The sequence below is a fragment of the Lutjanus erythropterus genome, chromosome 13 (assembly GCF_056507025.1).
Source record: "Lutjanus erythropterus isolate fLutEry1 chromosome 13, fLutEry1.hap2, whole genome shotgun sequence".
Classification (NCBI taxonomy): Eukaryota; Metazoa; Chordata; class Actinopteri; order Lutjaniformes; family Lutjanidae; genus Lutjanus; species Lutjanus erythropterus.
In genome coordinates this window covers 38,961,524-38,983,831 of record NC_139329.1, presented here as the reverse complement: position 1 = coordinate 38,983,831, position 22,308 = coordinate 38,961,524, and the positions used below count along the sequence as shown (strand labels likewise).

Here is a 22,308-nt window from a genome sequence, read left to right as displayed (position 1 = left end):
TTTCATGCAATGGGAAAAATCTTTTTTCCTGAGGGTTTCTCTAAAATCTGACTGATGAACTCTGTTTAGTAACATTATGAGACTGGGAGCAATAAGGCAATCTGACTTTGTTGTCATTTCACCACCTACCTCATCCTCATCTTATTAAGAGAATGATCTGAGTCATCAGCAGAGGCCGAGGTCTTACTCATCACAAAAGCCAAGGACAGATGACCAAGAAGAAGAGGACTGACATGGACAGGAAGACAAAGAGTCTTCTTTTCACTCATACTCAACAAAGATTTGAAAATGATCATGCAACACACAGCCAGTCACTGAAACTCCTCATCCTCTCCTCACCTCACTGAGACTTTTTCTTTATTTACAAAGCAAAATATCATCATCTTTCCTGAGAACCGCTGGCCAGATGTGCCAAAAAGAGGAAATATATGGAACACCCTTTAAGTTGGTGTGCATTGTTCCTCAGCAAAACTTTATGCAGAATTTTTGTTCAGACAGCAGCTCTGTGTCTGTGCTGGAGACCAGAGAGGAGTCCATGTGTTCATCTATCAGCACTTTTGTAGTTTCTAAGCCAGTCGACACACACAGAGCTGCTCCGGTGAGCTGAGAGGAGCTGTGTGTGTGTGTGTGTGTGTGTTTGTGTGTGTGTGAGAGAGAGAGAGAGAGAGAGAGAGAGACAGTTCAGACAGCAGATATCGCCAAAGTTTCACTAAATATCACAATCTTATGATCTGTTTCTATGATGACAGTGAAAAGGTCAGAAGTCATGGTCAGGATTTCAGTTGAGGCGACTCTGCTGCCTCACAGAGATGAGCTGCAGAGTAAAACACAGCACCATCTGTCCTGTTTGTTCACTGACACTCTGCACTGAGACTTTTTGTAGTATTGCTTATATTAAAGTAACAGCGACAGTAAAACTGTGTTTCACACCACGATGGTTTCATGTAGTCTGTGGATCACATGCATACCAGACTGTAGGGTGGTGATCTGTACGGGACACAGGACAACTGTGATCTGTTGCACACCAACTTTAAACCCACAAAAATGCTAAACGATAAATTAAAATGTAAAAAAAATGTTATTCATTTCCCTGTGAGTTTTTGTCTGAGCCACAGGGAGCCATCAGAAATGGGCTAAAAAGCAGCATGCAGCTCCGGAGCCGCAGGTCACAGACACCTGGATTAAATTAATGAACAAAAACACATTTTCTCCTGTTTTCTTCTAACTTTTCTCCTCTCTGATTCCAGCCGCTGCTGTAGTTACTTGTTTCAGTGAGCATGCTTCTTTCTTCTCTCTTATTTGTTGGTGTTGATCTTTTTTTTTTTTTCTTGGAGGGAGGATCTAAACGGAAATGGAAAACAGTCCGGTGTTGTGTGCAGGTCTGGTCTGTCTGTGACAGCGGCACAAACAATATTACCACTTGGAAACTCTTAGGAGACGGCTGAAAAGTTTCCTCTAACATTTCCTGCTGCTGCTTCACACAAGAGTTATAGAAAATAAAATGTGTTTATCACCGAGTTCATGCAAACAATGTTGATCCAAAATGGATGCAGCCTCCCTCACATTAATGGATTATTGGTCTTGTGACGTTTCTATCTCCGTCAGCTGTCAAAAAGGTGCAGAAAAATCAACACTTAGCTCACTTTTCAGCTCCTCACTGAGGTCTCTGTGGCATTTCAGTGATAAGAAATTATAAATCATAATCTGCGGCCTTTATGGCATGCAGTTAAAGAAACAAATGTAATAAGGATCCCATTGTGGAACCTTTTCTTTCTTTCTCAATCTGAGTCCTCAGAGCGAGGGACGACACTCGGAACGAGCTGCTTTCACTGAATACATCATCAGCTGCAGGAAACCCCGAGTGCTCCAATTATCCAGAGCTCGTTAACAATGACGAGGACGAAGTGAAAGACAAATTGGAACAAAGGTTTCTTTAACTGTGCCTCTGTCGGCAGCTCCGTTCAGAGAAACAGAGACGTGTTTTATCCACAAATCCCACGCTCATTTTATTCATTTAAAAAAAGAAAACCTCCTCATCTGTTACTCTGAAGACAAAGAATCATGTATTTATTAATCACTGGTAGCCACATGACTCATCAACAGAACAGATTAAAAAAAACCCTCCAGCAAATCCTCTCGCCAAAGACCCCGGCCCCTCTCGCCATGACTCATCTTCTTAAAGACGCCCCTCTGGCACTTTACTGCCTCAGGACAAAGTGCCCCAGGCTTCAGAGGCAGCTGCGACACCATCGAACGCACACACACACACACACACACACACACACACACACACACACACACACACACACACACACACACACACACACACACACACCAGCATCCCCCTCAAAATGGATAAATGTTTTTCCCAACTGTTTGCCATCGTGTCACTTGTCTTTGCAAAGGCGTTATTGGACATTTCTCATAAGTTGCTGAATTTCCTGCAGTATATTCTGCCACTGAAATCAAGTTTTCACCATCTGGAGGGACGTGTCCATGCACCTGTATTTGTAAAACAGCCAGTAGGAAATGGTTTTTTGAAATGATCTGGGATTGACCAAAGTCTCTTGTCACAGGATAGATTTTCTAAAGTCTGAAAGCAGAAAAAAAAAGGACATGCAGAAATCTGTTTTTCTTTCAAACCACTTAAATTACAACATGCTGAAATCTTATTATGGATGACACCGAAAATGAAGTGCTTACCACAGCTTTAAAGGAGAAATCTGTAATATATGTGATGAAATTGTATCAAAATCCCAATATGGTCTATTTTGAAATCGCAGGAGGTGAAATATTTAATAAAAGGCCAGTTTTAAATTATTGTGGTGCTGCAGAGATGTGCTGACCTACACACCAGATTCTACACACTCAATAAAACATCACTGAAGGGCTGCAACTAATGATCATTTTCATTATCAATTCATCTGTCAATCATTTTTATGATTTTTCAATCAGTTGTTTGGTCTATAAAATGTCAGAAGATGTTGATTGTTGTTTCCCAAAGTCCAGGATGGCACCTTCAATGTACAGAAACCAGAAGATATTCACATTTTTAGGGCTGAAATCAGAGAATTTGGAGAGTAGTTAATTATGAGTAGTAAGAAGTCGTTAATAATCTTTTGAGATGGAGAAGATGTTTTTAATGCTTAAATTCAGCAAAATGTAAATGGAGTTTGGCAGGCTGCCAGACAGGCAGCTGTGTATTTTCAAGAGCAGTAGACTTTTGTTTTCAGGACAACAGGTTGAACTGAACATTGGCAGGCAGGTGACAGTCATAAACATCTGATCAGCTCACAGCGGAGGACTCCTCCTCGCTTGTTCTTGTCAGTTTACAATTTTGTACTCGTCTCAGAGTGTACTCGACTCCTGCAGTGTTTCTGCAGCCTGGCTGAGCTTCCCCAAGTCTGTGGAGGCGACAACTCATTTCAACCATAGAATGAACGTATGAACGAAGGATCTCATCCTATATAATATACGGTCTGTGGCTCCAACTTATTTAGACTGCTGTTGTATTTGCATGTGCAGTTGCTACATACTGTATTACTCCTTTAAGGGAACTTGGTCTTCACCACCCAGCACCATTTCCCAGCGTCAACATGGATCAACAGTCCTTTAAAAAAGTTGTGGGAGTGTTATGATAGTGGACGTCTCGTGTCAAAAACTTCAGAATAAAAAGAAAGGATTTCGCTCCATCAGCAGACACTCTCTCCTTGTGTTTGAACAGAACAGAGATTAATGATTTTCACCTCCTGTGACGGACACGCAGAACAACCTTGAGAAGTATCACACAGGTCCTGACTGAGTCGCAGTGATGAGCTGTTTCTGTGGGTTTCATCACCCGCTCCCACTGCGAGAGGACAGACCCGCCCCACGCCGCCGTGAGTGACGCTTCATCCAGCAGCAGCAGCATCAGCAGCCGCAGGACGGTAACGAGTCTAATGGATATGGCGCCGCAGAACGCTCTCAGGCTTCAAACAAAAGGAAAAGCCTCTGGAAACGATGAAAGAGACAGAAATCAGAGCGCGTTTTATTTTCATCTCACATGAAGGTGGAGGAGTTAAACATGACCTTAACCTGACCCCGACCCGAAAATTAGCTGCACTTCATTTAATACAAATCATGTAGTGTTCATCACTGTCAGTATAAAAAATCATACCATCAGATTTTAGATTGATCTCCTGCTTTCATGCAGCCATTTGTTTTAATACATTACAGCTGCAGAGAGATAATCCATCACAGCCAACATTTATTGTTTGTCAAACATATATAATTTTTCTCAAATTAATTAGTAATTCATAATGATGTGCATGAATTAACACAACATACTGGTGTTATGAAGATTTTAGCATTATAACAGTAACAATAATTCTAACTTTATTTATATAGCACAATTCATACATAAAATGCAGACAAAGTGCTGAGCAGAAAAAATAAAAACATTTTAAACAATAAAAGCAAGAATATAATAAATTAAAGTTTAAACTGCAAGGTAAGATTTAAACAGATTTAGAGCCCTAACAGCTGGTTCACGACATGTTTGAGCAGTGTGTGTGTGTGTGTGTGTGTGTGTGTGTGTTGCGTTACCTGTTGGTTTTTATTTCGGAGTCCGTACTAACAGGTCAGAGTGTCGACGCAGCCTGCATGTCCTCATGCACATCAGCCACGGCTGCGGACACGCCTCACCTAGAGATTCAGAGGCTCGCCTGTTTTTTCTGCCTGATGCACGGTTCTCAGCTAAAATCGAACGATGTGTCGATCACTGCAGTTTCATTGTCTACATCTGTGCAAATGACACAGGCATGAAAAAATGGGTGCAGGGCAGAGTTTTCTTTCTCTCTTCGTCCCTCTCTGAACGAAGGGGAAGATCACTGACTGCCTTCTGAAAACAGCTCTTTTCTTCTCCTCCAAACTCTTCTGCAAACTTTATGCAGACAGATGGATCTTTCAGAAGCCGCCTCGCAGCAGAGACGCAGCCTGTGTGGACACCACAGAGTGTCCGAGCTGCAGCAGATCAACCATGGTGTTATCACACGCTCCTCGAGCTTCTAGTGTGAACCAGCCGTAAGGCATCTTTTGGAGCTTTCATGGCACAGAGTAGACATATAATCAGTAATTACAGGTGTTTCTCTGTCAGCCTTTGTTTTCTCGCTGTCTAAATTTCAAAAACAACCTGTATTAAATACTATATGTTGAGTACAGACACCGACATGTTTGCACAGATTTACAGACTAATCCAGCGAAGTACCAGAAGTGAACAAACCGCTGTTGCTGCGGTGGCGTCTTCCCACAGTTTCAGCGTGAATGAATGCAAGCTGCCATAAAAGGTTTACAGTTTTCTACTTTTACACTTAATTAGTTGTATATTTTGTTTTACTAGTCAAAATAAATAAAATTTCAGGTATCAGCTCCTTTTATTTATCTTTTACAATCATCAAGGAGTTTAAGGAGCCCAGGAGTCCAGCCTGAACTTAGTTATATTTTGATGTGGGTTTAAAGAGGTCTGAAGCCTGGAAAACTAGTCTTTGTGCAGACAGAAACCTAAAGTGAACATAATCCTTTGTCAACAGGGCGGTTCTCCTTCTGCAAACTGTATCATTTCATTCATTTCATGTGTTTGCTTGTTTTACGCCCCTGCAGCAGACCTGGCACCTGCACATGTGCCAGGAAGCAGCTCTGGGTCTGATGGTTTCTTCTTATTCGTTCCATTTCCTCCTGTCTGTCAGCAGGTTGGACAGATGTTGAGGCAGGCTGGGAGACAGAACTAGAGCCAGCAGACATATGGATCATCGCCATCCGCCTCACCTCCTCGTTTGCTTCACTACTCATATAATGATGCTGTAAATGAGCTCATTAGACTTATTAGGTGAAACTGAAACCTGAAGGAAAGTGAACTTTAATGGGGAAAGAAAAGTTTGCTGCCTTTCTTTCCCTGATTTATATTTGCAAGATTTTAGAGATGCTTTGAGTCTCGAGTTAAATGTTTGAAATCATTTTGGAACGTCAGTCACTCATATCTGGCTGGTTCAATAATGTTGATGTGATGTAAAAAGCCTGTAGATCTGGAACTGACCAGTTATTTTCTGTATTGATCGACTTGATTGAAAGGACTTTAACACAAACCTGCAAACAGATCGACTGCAGGCCGCTCTTGTAGTGATCCATGATAAACCTTTTGTTATTTTAGATTTTTGGAAAGCACTTGAAGAGTAAAGCTAAAGTAGTTGGGTTGAGGTTAGCTAAGGTTCAGCTACTAAAATGGTTTAATTTGTTTGTTAGCAGCTTTTGAGGACTACACAGTTTGATTAGTGTTAGCTAATGGTCCAGTTTGGCAATTTAAACAGTTTGTTTAGCAAAAGCTGTGCCTTTACAGTTTAGCAGGTTTTGGTCTGTTCAAGATTTGGTTTAGGACTTTATCAGCTAAAACAGTTTGGTTAAGACCTGCTTAAGTTTCAGTGTGGGAGCTAAGCAGCAAAAAAGTTTGGATCACGTCTGCTAAAGGTTTGGTTTAGATGTTAAAGAACAAAAACAGTTTGGTTAAGGTTCACTAAAGGTTTGGTTTAAGAGTTAAGCAGCTGAAATGGTTTGGATCAGGTCTGCTGAAGGTTTGGATCCAGAGTTAAGTAGATGGTTCAGGTCCACTAAAGGTTCAATTTAGGACTGAACTGTCAGTACCTCATCATCAACGCTTACTTTTTGGTTGTAGTTGATTTTAGTTTTCAGAGCTGAACTCTAACAACATCCCTCCCAGCAGATTACTTGTCAGAGTTGTTGAACTTTGATTGTCAGAGTTGAAAATAAAAAAGTTTCTGTCCATCCCGACAGCCTCACTTTTAACTACAAGCTACTTTCACTAAATCTTTTACTGCAGGTGAAATACAGTTCTCTCTTCCTCATTTGCATTTTAAGACACGACGCTCATTTTGTGAAATTTTGGCAGACCAGCCTACCTCTGGCACTTTTCAGACGGCTTATATCATTGTAAGCAGTTTCATATGTGGGTCACTGGGTCCGAGCCAAAGCTCGAGCCAAGATTCCTGCTCCCCTTAACAACGAGCCCAGAGTCTAACTAAAAGAAGACCTTTTACACTGCAGCTGAAAGTGTCCCAGTTCTGACTTTTCTTCCCTGCTGTGTGGATATTTTTAGAGCCGTGTGAAGTACAAGTCCAAACTTCCTGGGGCTGATAATATCTGATACGTAGCAGCAGAGTACCTGAGTAAAACAGTAAAGTGGGCAGAGCCCGTGTTAATCAAACAGAGTATGCTTCCCTTTTAATCTGCTTTTCCAATATGACTTGAACTTCAGTTTAAATTGGCAAGTCAAAGAAGAATCCGACTCAGACGGACTGATAGCAAAGTCTGGGAACAGAAAATGTTTCAGTGATCTGAAGCATCAACAGTAAACATCAGACTCCACATGAGCTGGAGGAGAAATCTGGAGAAATCTTATATTTGTGTAATTTATCATAAAATGACTGGGATATGGCATCATTTCTTAATGAAATCTACAGTTTCACATATTGTATGAAGTGGATGAAGTGGAAGTCACTGTGCCTCTGACCAGTGTGCAGAAGTAGGTGACATTGAGTCTGAGTGATCTGAGTTTTGCAGTGTGTGTCACTTCTGGTGACCATGCCAGATCATCGTGTAGCTACGGGTGCACAAATTCCTGCCTGTCAGGACATCAGGTCTGTGATTTTCCTGACAGGAGAAGAGCAGGCGCTGCCTCGCACTGTACTGGCTCTGGGTTTTGAGGCAGGACGTCACTGCTGCCCCCGTAACTAAAACGGCCGTCTGACTTCTGCCGGCTGACACTGACCACACAAACACCTAACAAACAAAAAGTTAATCAGGAAACTGTCATTCACCCCACCCCCCCACACTCTTTCAGTCTTCGTCCCTCTCCCTTTGTCCCCTGTCCCTCTCTCTTTCCCTTTCTGTCTCCATCCCTCTCCCTTTCTGTCCCCTCTCCCTCTCTCTTTTCCTCTCTCAGTGTCCTTCCTTCTCCCTCTCTCTTTCCTTCCCTCAGTCTTCATCCCTCTCCCTGTCTCTCCCTCCTCTCTTTTTCAGTCTCTGTCCGTCTCCCTCTCTCTCCCACTCCCTCTCCCTTTCTGTCCCCTCTCCCTCTCTCTTTTCCTCTCTGTGTCCTTCCTTCTCCCTCTCTCTCCCTCTGTCAGTCTCCGCCCTTTCATCACTCTCTCCCTCACCCTCTCTTTCTCATGGCTGCGGTGCTGTGTGTGGATTTGTAGGAGGCAAGGCGATGTGACATAAAAGCTGATGCTCAACATGAGCTGAACACAGGATTAGCTGTTAGCTAACGCCGTTTACTCACCTGCCTGGTTCTCCACTGAATCTCCTCACACTCACTTTCTCTCCTGTGACCGTTATTTCTCCTAACCCTGTTCTGTTCCTGGTCTCTGGTGCAAACTTGCATTGGGATCCATATTTATTCATGCTAATTATGATCTTATTCGGCCTTGATCTACATCCTGATCTACTGTAATGTGCGTATATATGTATTTTCTTTTTTTGAAAATCAAGGTTCTACATCATTTCACTGAATATAGATTCACTGGCGGCTCAAACCTGCAGGTTTCTCTTTAAAATACTGGCTTCTCTGACATCAATGCTTCAGCCGCCGTGCCCTCCTTTGAAATGTCTGTTTGCAAGTTTAATGCAAAAAAATAAATAAATAAATTACCCACTGGCCTCATAATTTGTATCATAGAGGGTTAGGTTGATCAGCTGAAAGTTTAACTTGGAGATTTCAACTCCTGAAACTGACGTTGGAGAAAACTCCCGAAGAATCTCAAAGATGTCCAGAGGACGCTTTGAAGTTTAAGGTGGACTGAGAGCTTCACGGACACACGGCTTCACTTGTTTTCATGTGCCTTTAAAGTCGAGCCTGTGCATGTGTTACCCAGGAAACCTTTCATGGTCCGGCGTTCAGCGGCTCAAAGGCGAGAAATGAAAGAGGCGAGTGGGCACATACGTCCTGTCTCTATCTGTCACTCTGACTCGGTATTTACTTGGAGGAGGGGTGGTGGGGGCGGAGTTTCATGGCGACAAACACTCGCTGCCGTGGTGAACTGTTAATTGAAAGGTCAGTGTCAAGGCTTTGCCAGAGGCCAGCTTTAATGATATCTGTTATTGCCCATAATTCCATTAGTCGGCGTGCCTTTGAATGTTTCTGGCCGTGTTTGTTTGTTCCGCCTTTGAGTTCAGCGGCTCCGGCTGTGAGACTTTCCTCGGTTGAGTTGAAAGTCGCAGTGAAATTGTATTATTCCCTCTCATTGGTCCTTTGTCCCTCTGATACGCTTCATTTAATCCCACATCATTAAAACTGTGCTGTGTTACAGCTTGTGTTTGTGTGTGAAAGAAAAAGGCATCAGCTTGAAAAGATCCACTTTTCTGGCTCACGGTTTGCACGTATTGCTAATAACGTCTCTCCTGCTGCCATAATTCAGAGGAGACAAATCCAGATGCATCCATACGGATCATACAGGCAAGGTCACTTGGCTTTTAGTGTTGATGCTTAATTTTTGTTTTCAACTGTCGGGGCACCAAATAAAACACTGGACCTCATGCATGAATCGTTCACGTACACAGATCTGATCTTAAATTGTGCGTGTGAGCAATTTCAGAATGTTTGTGGCATTCATAAATACTTTCATACTTCCTGTTTGTTCTTGAGTTCAGATCAAAATGTCCTCGACCACATGGAAGACAACACGCACAAAAACCAACATGTGTTTTGGCTGCAACTGTTGCACGTCCAACAGAAGAAACCTCTCCAGTGATGCTCTGTTGCTTCATCTATGTCTGTTAATCAAGTTTTTTTTTGTTCATTTTGTTTCCTTTTGTCTCGTCTTGTCTCGTCTCATCACGTCTTGTCTTGTCTCGTTTTGTTTTATTTTGCCTTGTTTTGTCTCGTCTCATCTCGTCCCATCCCATCTCATTTTGTTTTGTTTTTCTGCAGACAAAACGGGTTGTCTCGTTTTGTCTTGTTTTGTCTGATCTCGACTTGTTTCATTTTGTCTTGTTTTGTCCCATCTTGTCCCATCTGGTTTCACCTTGTCTTGTCTTGTCCCATCCTGTTTCATTTTTTCTTGTCAACAAACAAAATGGGATGTCTTGTCTCGTCTCATCCCATCTCGTCATGTCTTGTCTCGTCTTGTTTCATTTTGTCTTGATTTATGTTGTCTTGTTTTGTCTCGTCTTGTCTCATCTCGACTCATCTCGTCTCCTCCCATCCCATCCTGTGCTGTCACGTTCATTTCATTTGGTTTTGTCTGGTCAGCAGACAAAATCGTCTGTCTTGTCTTGTCTAATTTTGTTTCGTTTTGTCTTGTTTTATTTTGTCTTGTTTTTGTTTTGTCTCATCTCGTCCCTCCCTGTCCTGTCCTGTGTCATTTCATTTCGTTTTGTCTTGTCTGCTGACAAGACAAAGCGGCTCTCGTAGTGATTTATCTCGGTGGACCTGATAGTTTGTCCGACTTTGGTTTCTTGTCTTATTTATTTGTTAATTTATCAGACTTTCTTAGCTCAGCTCAGTCGTCCCTCTCTGTTCAGACGTTCTCTTAGTCACAGCTTTGCAGCGTTTGCACATCGAGATGAGTTTGATTAAGTTGATTTGTGTTTCTCAGCTTTTCGTACTGGGCCTGAAGATGAACCTAAAAGTCTTCAACTAAAACCACAGGTGTGTAAAAAACTGTATTGACAGGGAAAAGGCAGAGGAGAAAACAAAAGCTTGGGCTGCGCAGGCAGGGCATCGAGGCTCAGGGAGCCTCAGGGCAGATCATTTTTTGAGGGGCATAAGGCCAAACTGAAGGGGCACAGAGGCCACGGCTGTCAAAGTCCCGTCCTCCACACATGTAGGAGGTTTTCACGTTTCCAACATCAAACCGCTGCTGTAAATCAAATGGTGGCTGTGGTCTTTATTTATCTTCACTACAGGGAGAAGAGAGATGTTTGTTCTTCAAATATTAGAGACAGCTCTTTATTTCTAATTTTCTGTTATTAGCTCCTGTTTCAATCATAACACTTCCTCTAAATTATCAATGGCATTGATAAATTTAGTATCATATCTATTTTCACAGCTCATTTCTTGTACAAGTACTGTTCTCTGATGTTTTTTTGTTTGTTTGTTTGTTGTATTGAATTGAAGCCCAGCTCTTCATGCGGATATTTCAAATTAAAAGCCTGGACATAAAATATTAATTTAAAAGTGACTGCAAAAAAAGCAGTGGAATAGAAGCTGCTGGAGATAATGAGCGAGTGAGGATTGCATTAAAAGTGTTTTCAGGTATGTTGTTTTTGTTGTGTTACATCTTTTATGCGGTTTTTAGAGTGGTTACGTCTATTTCATCCTGTTAGGTTTTTTTTGTCTTTTATATTGTTTTTGTCTTGTTACATCATTTTTTGTCTTGTGTCTTTTTCACCTTGTTATGTTGTTGTGCTTGATTTGCACTGATGAATACGCCAGTGAATCATCTTTTCGTTTTTGTCCCATAGATTTGGGCTGAAATCAATCTTGATATTGATATTAATATTAAATTGACATTAATGATGCAAAACAAAAACGTAAATAAATAATAAAAATTAAAAATGTAAGAAGTAAATACTTGTATTCAAATGTAGTGACTCAAAGTAAAAAGTTGTCAGAACATGACTCAAATACAAATATCTAAAAACTTAAGTATAGCAACAAAGTATTTGTAGTTAGTTACTTCCCACCTCTGAATACTGCAACATATCAAAAATTTACATCCTTAATAACAGATGTTTGACCTCTTATTTTATAGCAAATGTATAAAGTACATAGTATTTTCTCTTTGATATTTACTTGTGTTAAACACATTTTCCTCCTGCTTTATTTATCTGAAAACCTCCTGACAGATTTTACTAACATTTGGTGGGACATTTGGTCTGGATCCATACAGTTTTTAAAGGATTTTTTGACGTCCCAAAATGTGGTATTTTGGACCGTTTTTAATATTTTCTCACGATTCCAAGCCCTCTCTATACTTCTGCCACCTGTTTCCCTGATTATTAGTCACTATGTGCATTTCACTTTGAGGAAATCCATGAACTTCAAACATTTCTGAAAAGTCCTACATTTCACTTTTATTCAGCTACACAAGCTGCAGGTGAGTTGACTGTCACAGCTTTGTCTGTTGTTCTGCTTTGTTGGGATTTTTGTGCATTGAGCTGTTCAGTAGATTTATAACTGTGTCAGAAAGCAGAAAATAAAGAAAAGAAAAAATACCAAAGGAGTGGGAGACGAAAACTAACTAAGAATTTAACTTAAATGATCTCTATAAAGAGACTGAATGATTGGCTCCAGTTAGTGATTTTCCATTTTCTTTTTTAAAAGACGTCTATCGTTTAGTGAATTAACTCCTTCGGTTCAGTGCTGCAGCTTACAGCTGAGATGTTCCCGGCAGAGCTTTAAGTAAATCCTCATCCTGTTAGAAGCAGCAGGGATTTCCTTATCTGTTTCCCAGGAAATGGGAGCACATTCCCACATTATCACATCTGTGTGTGTGTGTGTGTGTGTGTGTGTGTGTGTGTGTCTGACTGTGCTGCACACTGGAGTGTAAAGTGTAGATGACAACATTTCATGCGAGGTCTGTTAACTGATTGTTTCCCACTTTGTCACCCAAAGTTAATTTGTTGGATTGGAGCCCAGCAGGAGAAACCTCACTGGCTGATTTTTCCACTTCTGTTGGAAGAATCTCAGCTGAAGCTAAACCTCATTAAAATCACATCATGTGTGTCCATCTTTATTATTTTCACATTTATCTGCAGCGGCGTCCTCGGGAGGCTCCAGAGAGCCACCTGGTTTTTCACTCTTTGGCTTCCTTCGTACAGATAAACGCATTTATTATCTGACACAGTTCGGCAATAAAATATAATTGAAAATAATCTGGGGTTTTGTAGAATCATCCAATATCAGCTGGATGGGACTCTGGCCAGCTCTGCACCTCTGTGGTTTGCCAAACTGATCATTATAAGCCTGTTCACACTGACACACAGTCCTAACTGGAGGCCTGAAGGTAGCCTGAAGTAAACAACAGAGATAAACTGAAAGAGGTTAAGGAGATGAAGAACCTGTGACGGTCGACTACCCTCATATTAATGATCTAATGGCCCAATAGAGGGTGTGTTGTGTTTTAAAACTGTAAAAACACCTTTTTTCACTAAAATACCGTTCAGAACAACAGGCCTCATGCAGGAACTACAAACAGGTTTATTCTTAACTTGTGTGTAGAGTGATTTAACAGCTGGCACTCACCAACTTTCTTATACTTTGAATTTTCAATACAAACAGAAGTTCCTGTCGTAGAGTCGTGTTCGGTCAGTCTGCTGGTATCAAAACCAAAGTTTTTCACTAATGACGGTATATTTCGTTAGTTTGAAGACATTTTGAGTTTGCAAATTAAATTATGTTGATAATCATGTTGACATTATCCTGTTTGACTGCATTTCAAATTATAATATAATTGTAAATTTACATATAAAGCCTTTCATCCTTCATTCAATGATCTATTATTACCTGCTGTCAGGTGTACTGGCTGTATATCTTCATGTGGGTTTATGAAGTCTCTGTCCAGGCGAACGTCCTCACTTATTCTGTCCTCTGTGTCCATGATGAAAACATCCCCTTAACCCTCTCCTCTCGCTGTCATCAATCGATCCTTCCTGTGGCGAGTCATTTATTTTTCAACACTTTTCCCGTTTCTTTGCTTTAGCAGGTCTTTAAACTCCACTGCTGACGCTGTTAAAATGACACAGCAGGACGCCAAAGTCCATGAATGAACACTTCCTGAAGTGGAGCCATATATGTATTATATATGTATATATATATATATAGTATTATTGGGGCATTAATTATTTTTATTATGCTAATTTACAAGTCTAATGTATGTGTACTCACATGGATCATTTACACGGTCTTCTGAAGTTATGAGCATTTGCTGAATCTGACGTGGCGTGTTTGGAGGAGCTCTTTGTACAAAAAACAGTAAGAGAAAGGCAAGACATCCTAATGAGCCTAAAATACTGTCACTGCTGCTAAAAAAGCACTCATGAACCACTTGGCTTGACATTGTTTAAGATAAGATAAGGTAAGATAAAATATTCCTTTATTAGTCCCACAACAAAAATCTAAAATAAATGATTAAAATATAAAAATATAGCAAGAAGAAATATATATAAAAAAAGGAACATTATAAACAGGGGAAATATGAAAATATAATGAGACTCAGCAGCATTTCTACCATTGTAGAACACTGGGCTTAAAAGAGATAAAGTATTAAGTTTAAATAAGGATTAATGGGTGGTTTCATGTGCCCACTTGGAATTCTGGGATATTGCACTTATGGACATATGTAATACTACAGTGAAGTGAAATAAACAGAGAAGTTAGAAATGTTAAGAGAAACAAGCAAAAAACAAACTCAAAGGTAAGTCTGAGAAGCCAGAATTGACTGAAGCAGCAGAGAAAGAAAAAAAAAGCTTCCAAAAATAGTTTTCTTTCAGAAAGTTTCAGAAAGACAAAATAGCGAGCAAGTTTTTTTTAATTATTATTTATTTGCTGACGCCCACATGTAGACTTTACGAAAGTTGTTGATGTGAAGGTGCACCTTCACCAAGTTTACTGTATTTTCATCTGTGTTTATTTATTTATTTATTTATTTCATGTTTATTTTTATAGGGACGAGGATGTACAGTAGCATAAATCAATGTCACACACCATAGCATTCATAGCCTGAGCTGATTTGCATTGTCATCCCTAGCTGGGGCTTTAAGATACAAAAGACTCTGCAACAAATACACAAGAGACACAACAAAACACAAACAAGAAGAAAATACAGAGAATAATACTAATAATATAGCACCATAGAATAAGAGGCACCAGAATATTCATACATGACTGATTTGTCTTCAGAAACTGTTTCAGTTTGAGTTTAAAGTCTCTAAATCATCCTGATTTAATCCTGATTTAGTCCCTAAATCAGGATCCAGTTTGAGTTCTTTAGGTAAAGACTTCAACATGTTAATTCTGAGGTCGCTGAGAACCTGATTATGTATTTACGGGGAATTTATGGAGTTTAAGAGTGGAAAAATTCATAGAATTTCCAAAACTTTGCATATTCATTTTATCAAGAACATGTGAATGATGTGATCTTACTGGCCGTTAATTTGATCGATTGTATACCATCATAAGAGGCTTTGTTAATGTAGACGTGAAAAAAATCATCCAAACGTGTCTAAGTTTGCTTTTGCAGCCCTGATCACCATCTTAACATGCTTCTTGAATTTTAGGTGAAAATATAATATGAGACTGAAGTATTTTACCTCTGATAAGGTGCACTGTCTGGTTAGTTTTAGATGTGTACCTATATATTTTTCATCCATGTAAAGGTGCACTGTCACCATTTAGTTTTTATATGTGAATGTTCTCTGACTGCAGCTCCAGACTTTGTCAGGCAGACTAGTTTATCTCTATCTCAACATTGCTATTCTGACTCCTGCTCTATATTGTGGCAGTGAATTTTGCTGTTGTTGGTCATTTTTAAAGCTGCATGCTTTTGTTTCTTTCATTCACTGACTTTATGTTGTATTACGTCTGATTGCGATGATAATCTTGCCCGGGGCCCGGAGCTGACTTGTTAGAGCAGCAGGAGAATCACAACTTTGTAAAACTTTAAGGAGGAAAATCATCAGAGTTGTTTCACAGACAGATGATTGACAGGTGTTAAAGGGGGGTTAGGTGCCTGCTGTAAAATCCACAATGTACCTGTCAGTGATATCTGATGTAAGAACACCACACGGTTGTGTATCAGCACAAGACACCCTTCACTCTTTCATAGAATATAAATAACCTTTGTACCTCTGAGGAATTATCTCAGACATGTTCTGAGAGGAAATCAAGTGGTTTATAAATCAAAATAATCAGATTTGATTCAGTTTTTACCAGGGATGTTGGGAGGGTTGCTGTGAATATGGGTGAGAACGTGATCTTTCATCTGTTGTACTTTGTTTTTGAAGCCAACAACCTTCAAGTGTCAATAAAACTGGGATTAAGTTAAACTGGGTGATCCTGCTGCCGTCACACTCTCAGCAGCCTGACCTTCAAACCTTCAAATACATAATCCTGAACGCTCGCTAGAAAAAAAAGATCCAGTACCAGAGAGACGCTGCGGCTCCAATCTGATGGCCTGATGGACCTGTGTGATGTAGAAATGAGCTCACAATGGAATCAATTTTACTCTGAAAGCGTCTGATTGAAGTCGTGTCTTCGGGGGGGAGACAGCAGACGGCCTCTCGGCTCGCAGTGGACGCTACGATGATGATAATGGCAGCAGGGTCTTAAATGGTTTTATCTCCGTCCTGTTGGCCTGAAGCCTCTGAGATCAGCCTGAACAGACAAGATCTGAACTCACACGGCTCCTCTATCTTCAACACAGATAAAACTTCAGCCCGGCATGACATTTCTCTAATATTATGGAGTATTTTTACAGCTGCTTCAACAATAAAGTGATGGAAACGCTTTATTCCACAGGTCTGTAATTTCTTAATAATTTCCTCCTGGAAAGAAAGAACCTGTGTAATTATAGGAAGATTTTCTTTAGAGGAAGTGCTCCATTTAAACTCAAATCGTAATTCAATTATCATTCAAAACTTTATTCCACGTGTGTTGAATTGTGTTCTTGACCTTTGACAAATTTCACATTATTGACCAGCTGTGCTCTGACCACAGCCAACTGATAACATTAATTTTAATTTCTCATATGTGCTTTCTTCAACTGTGACTTGAACTTTCACTTGAGACTTTTAGTTTGCAACAAGCAGCAGAAACAGAAGCTTCAGCTACCTGCTTGGTTCTGTGAATATTTCACACGTAATGTAAAGTGATAAACAGTTTTACCTTTTTATCTCTTTGCAGCAGTAATTTTTAGACTCTAGCTCTAGTTCTACCTTTTTAAAACACTCTTCCGGGGCTCCGCTGTTTAAACAATCGAGGTCACGCCAACCAGACGTGATTATTTTCAGCTGTGACACTTGTTTCTTTTTCCCTGGAGATTTCCTGCGACAGTGGGCCAGCGAGTCACTCCGTCTTTTCAAAATGAAGGAGCCAATTAAGCTGCAACAGCGTACAGTCTGAGGTTCGGTTCCGCTGCAGCCTCTACTGTACTTTACTTCTCTTCATGTCAGAGGCACAAAGTTCATCTTCAAAACTGCACCGCCGCTCTCGTTTATCTGCCGCAGAGCCAACGCTGCAGGGACAATCTCACAAACTTCAAGAGTGTTTTCAGCAGCGGAGTCTTCACTGAGGAGGAAGCACAGAGTTTAATGATGTGACGAAGAGGAAACATCAACTTTTATCACTGAACCTTGAAGGGAAACCAGCTGATTGCAGCAGCGTAGAACAGGAAGCAGAACAACCTCTCTTAAAGGACACAAATAAAAGTGTTAAAAGGAAGAATACCATGAGATCAGTTTGTATTTTCATCATCATGTGAAAATCGTTTGCCTCCTTTTCTGCCAGCCAACCCTTGAATATTAATAATCAATCTTCTCCCATGACTTTCCCTACCCAGATAATATCTCATCAATGAACACAAACCCTGTTCTCAGATCAGTGTCCAGAGAGATGTGATCCTTAAATTTACAAAGAGATAACCAGCTAGAATAAATAGTATAATAATAGAATTAAAGTACATTGTAACAATAATACTGTACATATAATAGATAATTATAGATAATTATACATTGTGTAGTATATTACAATACTACACTTTGTAATCTGGCTCAATGTCCCGCCCGCAGCATTATCTGATTGGTTAGAGGTTATAAGCCAATCAACACAGACAGACACAGAGCTGCTCCAGCGAGCTGAGAGGAGCTGTGTGTGTGTGTGTGTGTGTGTGTGTGTGTGTGTGTGTGTGTGTCTGTGTGTGTGAAGTTAAGACAGCAGATAGCACCAAAGCTTTAATAAATATCACAATCATATGGTCTGTTTCTATGACGACACCATAGTTACACCAGTGAAAATAACCAAAGTCACGGTCAGGATTTCACTTGAGGCATTTTGACGGCTTTTAAATCAGTTGCTCTTCACAGAGATGCGCTGCGATCTGCTGCACCCCGTAGTGTTTTGAGCACCACAAGCCATTGTCATTTAGTCCCATTAAATTGCAGAGAAGGCAGACATCTCTACAACTGATAACTGCAACTCACACCAACACTGTCAAGATGGAGAAACAGTTCAACAGGCCAGGGGACAAATATGCATTTTTGTTTTGGGGGGTGAACTGTCCCTTTAATATTACATCACCTGACTTTGAAATTATGCTACAGGGTAACCACAGTGACATGATGCCATCAGGTTTATCTCAGCTTCGGCTTGGAGACGACAAATTCACAACAGGAAAGCTTGTTACAAACTTAGAGGTAAAGAGTTTGAAGTGGGGACGGTCTGATGAAACCTGTATGTCTTTTAGTAAGAAGAAGAAGAACTGTGTCGTTTGTGCAGGAGAAATATTCTCTGTCTCTTTTTACATGTCTCTTCTTCTTCTGCTCTGTCCTTTTCCTCTTCCACATTTTCCACCTTAATGGCCTTCCTCCTCTTCATCCTCCTCCTCTGCTCCTTCTATTCTTCCTCCTCATCCTCCTCTTCAGCTGCCTGTAAGCCTGACGAGACAGCAAAGCAGATCAAAAAGACATGTCTCTGAGAAAAGATGAAGCAAGCTCAAGTCCATTTCTTCTTCCCCTTTCTTCATTTTTTGAGGAAAAACAGATTTCAAACTCTGTATTTGATTGAACTGTTTCCTTCAAATGACTGTTTTTTGCGATAACGCTGCATGAGGGAGTCCTGCTCGTATAGTATGATTAGTGAGATGTTAGTGATAATTTGACAGTATTTAGTGTCTGGCAGAGACCTTTGTTTCAGTGACTGCAGCCGACTGAAAGATAAGAACAAAACAAACAGTGAAGATAATTAAAGAGACATAATGAAGCACAGAGAGAAAACAATCCAGCAGCCTGCAGATAAACTGGAGTGAAGGTGAAGCTTGTTGATGAGCAGATTTACAGATAGAAGCAGATGTGTTCAGACTGCTGAACAAACACCAGCAGAGCTACACGTGAAGGATCGATGTCAGCAGAGATCAGAAACCGAGTTCACCGTTCACTTGTCCGACAGGAAGCTGGCGGTGTGAAGCAGGAAGCTCCTGCTTTTATTGACCTGATAGTTTTAATATTGTAGCTCATGTGGTTTGACGGTTGTCAAAGTTTGTCTGTCAGTCTGGAATTTTGGTCTAAATGAAGAGAGATTATCTCAGTGGTCGCTGAGATCATCATTATCAAGAAAAACATATGTTAACGCAGGTATAAATACCTGCACTGGGATCGGGATGTGATCAGATCGGCCAGATCACATTATGGAGGTGGTCAGGTTGACATACACTGTGATCAAATCTCAACCAGGGGTCGTTCGAACGTCACACAGGTTTCTTTCTGTTAATTTAATTATTATTGGCTTTATTTGCATGACGTTTTGGATCAAACATGTTGCAAAATCAAAAACTCACAAATCCGAATATATTCTCCTGCCAGTTCGACTGTGGTGCCGTCTTCTCCCAGCAGAGTTTGAATTAGTCTGTCCTTTGGCAGCGTGAGAAAGTGAATCTGAGGAAGAAATCTTTTTCTAATCTCTTCTGATTCTCTGTCTCTCTTTCCCTCTCAGGTGGAGTCTGTATCGCTCAGTCTCTGAAGGTCCCTCGAGAGCCGAGACCCGGCGAGTTCGACAAGATCGTCCTGCGTCTGGTGGAGACGCCCAACGCCCGCGCCGTCATCATGTTCGCTAACGAGGACGACATCCGGTAAAAAAAAAAGAACATTTTAAATATTTTAAATAAATGACCAAATATTTTCATAACTAATGTTCCTCCCATCGGCCAACTGTGCTTTTTGTTTCATGCTGACACCATAAACATCATACCTGCCAAACATGCTAACATTAGCATTTAGCTCAATCTGTTCCTAAATACAAGCCCTGCAGAGTTTGTAATCTGTTGAACATCTTTTGAAGGTTACTGCACTGAATACAAACCAGACACACACACACACACACACACACACACACACTGTGCTACTTCAATATCAACACACACATTCTGTATCTGTATGTTCTCAATGTATTTAATCAGTACATCCACCAACTGTTGAGTGCAGATTAAGATAACAAGCTTCCAATTATCTGAGTGGAGTGAGAGCATCTCACACACTCACACACGCTCTCTCTCTCTCTCTCTCTCACACACACACACACACACACACACAAACACACACACACACACACACACACACAGGATATCAGTGTAACAGCTGATGTTAATCTGCAGCTCTGAGTCACAGTGAGAGGGAACTCACTCATCCTGAGACCTCACAGACGGAGAACAGACAGGATGAGAATGTAAAGGACCAGACGGATCAGTTCTCGTGTTTGAAATCATTTAATGAAAGCTTGTATTATTGCACAAGAGAAACACAGTGGATGATGTTAATGTTTGTAGCTTTTGTGCAATGTGTCATTTGTCTGATTTGGTGGATTGGTTCAAACATTCATGTCCTCCTCAGTTTTAATCACTTTGATCCTCTGACTTTTCATCTCGTGCCACCATCAGGTCAACATTTAGAACCTGCTACACCAACAAAACTGTCATTTAAAGGTTACTAGTCATGGTCCTAGTGACTAATTTTCCTGTCGATGAAATGCAAATTTTAATTTAGACTAGCTGACTAGTCGAACAGTAAGAAAAGCACTGAGAAAGTTGTTTCTGATTAGTTACCTGTCTATTTTGTCCTTGTGTTTCTCTGTTTCTGTGTCAGTTCGTGTCCTATCCCGTGTTTCAGACCATTTATTGAACTATGGATTTATTTTGTGGACTTTGGATTTAACCTGCAGTTAAGTTCAAGACTGCTGAACATCTCCTGTCTTAATTAAATTTCATTGAACTAGCACTGCTCTTCCCTCTCTGCATTATTCTCATTATTATTGGCAGAATATGGCAGATATTACAGAGAATATTCACAATTCTATTTTATTAGTGTATAATCACCTGAAAATAAGAATTGCTGTATATTCACTGCCTTAGAATTAGTTGTTCATATCTACAGAGAGCATGTCATCATGTTGCACCCCCATGTTTTTACAGCTGTCCAGAACAGATGAACCAAAAACTGGCACTAGAAAGAGACTTTTGTGTTTTTTGGGTTCTCTTGTCCACTGTAGTCTCTCCTACACACTTGGAAAGGAAGACAAGTTGGTTGCAATCTAAAACCTCGCCTGTAGATGCCACTAAATCCCACGCACTGGTCCTTTAAATAGCTGCTAGCATGCCTGTACAATCATGTTTCATTAAAAAAAGGAATAATAGAGTTTGTATTTAGGATGTTTTTCTAATCTGTTGTCTTGACTGTCTCACCTGTGACCCTGACAGACGAATCTTGGATGCAGCAAAGCGCAACAACCTGACAGGTCACTTCCTGTGGGTGGGCTCTGACAGCTGGGGCTCCAAGATCTCTCCGGTGGTCCAGCAGGAGCGGGTGGCCGAGGGCGCCATCACCATCCTCCCCAAGAGGGCGTCTGTGGACGGTGAGACAGGAGACAGGAGACAGGAAGCTCAGAGCAGCACGTCCTGTAACAAACCTCAGCACAGTTCTAAAGATATTTTGGAGGAGCTCATGATTATTAAAACAGCTTCTTTCTTTCTGCAGCGTTTGATCGTTACTTCAAGAGCCGCTCGCTGTCCAACAACCGCAGGAACGTCTGGTTCGCTGAGTTCTGGGAGGAGAACTTCGGCTGCAAGCTGGGGATGCACGGCAAGAGACCCAGCCCCAAGAAATGTACAGGTAGGAAACACTGAGGTCAAAGGTCAACATGGACGTCATGGAAAAGTTTCTTTTAGCAAAATCTTCTCAGCATTTTCCTCCTGCCTCCTCTACACTCATTCTTTGCTTTTCTAACATCTCCTTCTTCCCTTTGATACATCCTTCTTTCCTTCTCTACCTCCTACCTCCCTCATCTATCTCCTCTTTCCTTCCACTACCTCCACCTTTCCTTCTTCCCTCCCCTAATTCAATATATCCTTCTTCCCCTCTCTACATCCTTCTGCCCCTTTTGTCTCCTGCTTCCTTCCCTTTACCTCATCCTTTTCTTCTGTTCTTCAATACATCCTCTCTTTTCTTTCACCTCCTCTCCTTCTCTAACTCCTCTTTCCTCTCTCTCCTTCAGTACCT

The 22,308-nt window shown here is 40.8% G+C and overlaps 1 protein-coding gene across 1 annotated transcript in view; it reads left to right on the top strand.

The window, feature by feature from the left end:
- Positions 1-22,308, top strand: part of grm8b (glutamate receptor, metabotropic 8b) — a 157,257-nt gene that overhangs the window by 64,911 nt on the left and 70,038 nt on the right. The window contains exons 4-6 of the mRNA XM_084733618.1: positions 19,754-19,889; positions 21,510-21,664; positions 21,787-21,921. Coding sequence (XP_084589744.1) covers positions 19,754-19,889; positions 21,510-21,664; positions 21,787-21,921 — 426 coding nt within the window. The remainder of the gene's footprint in view (positions 1-19,753; positions 19,890-21,509; positions 21,665-21,786; positions 21,922-22,308) is intronic.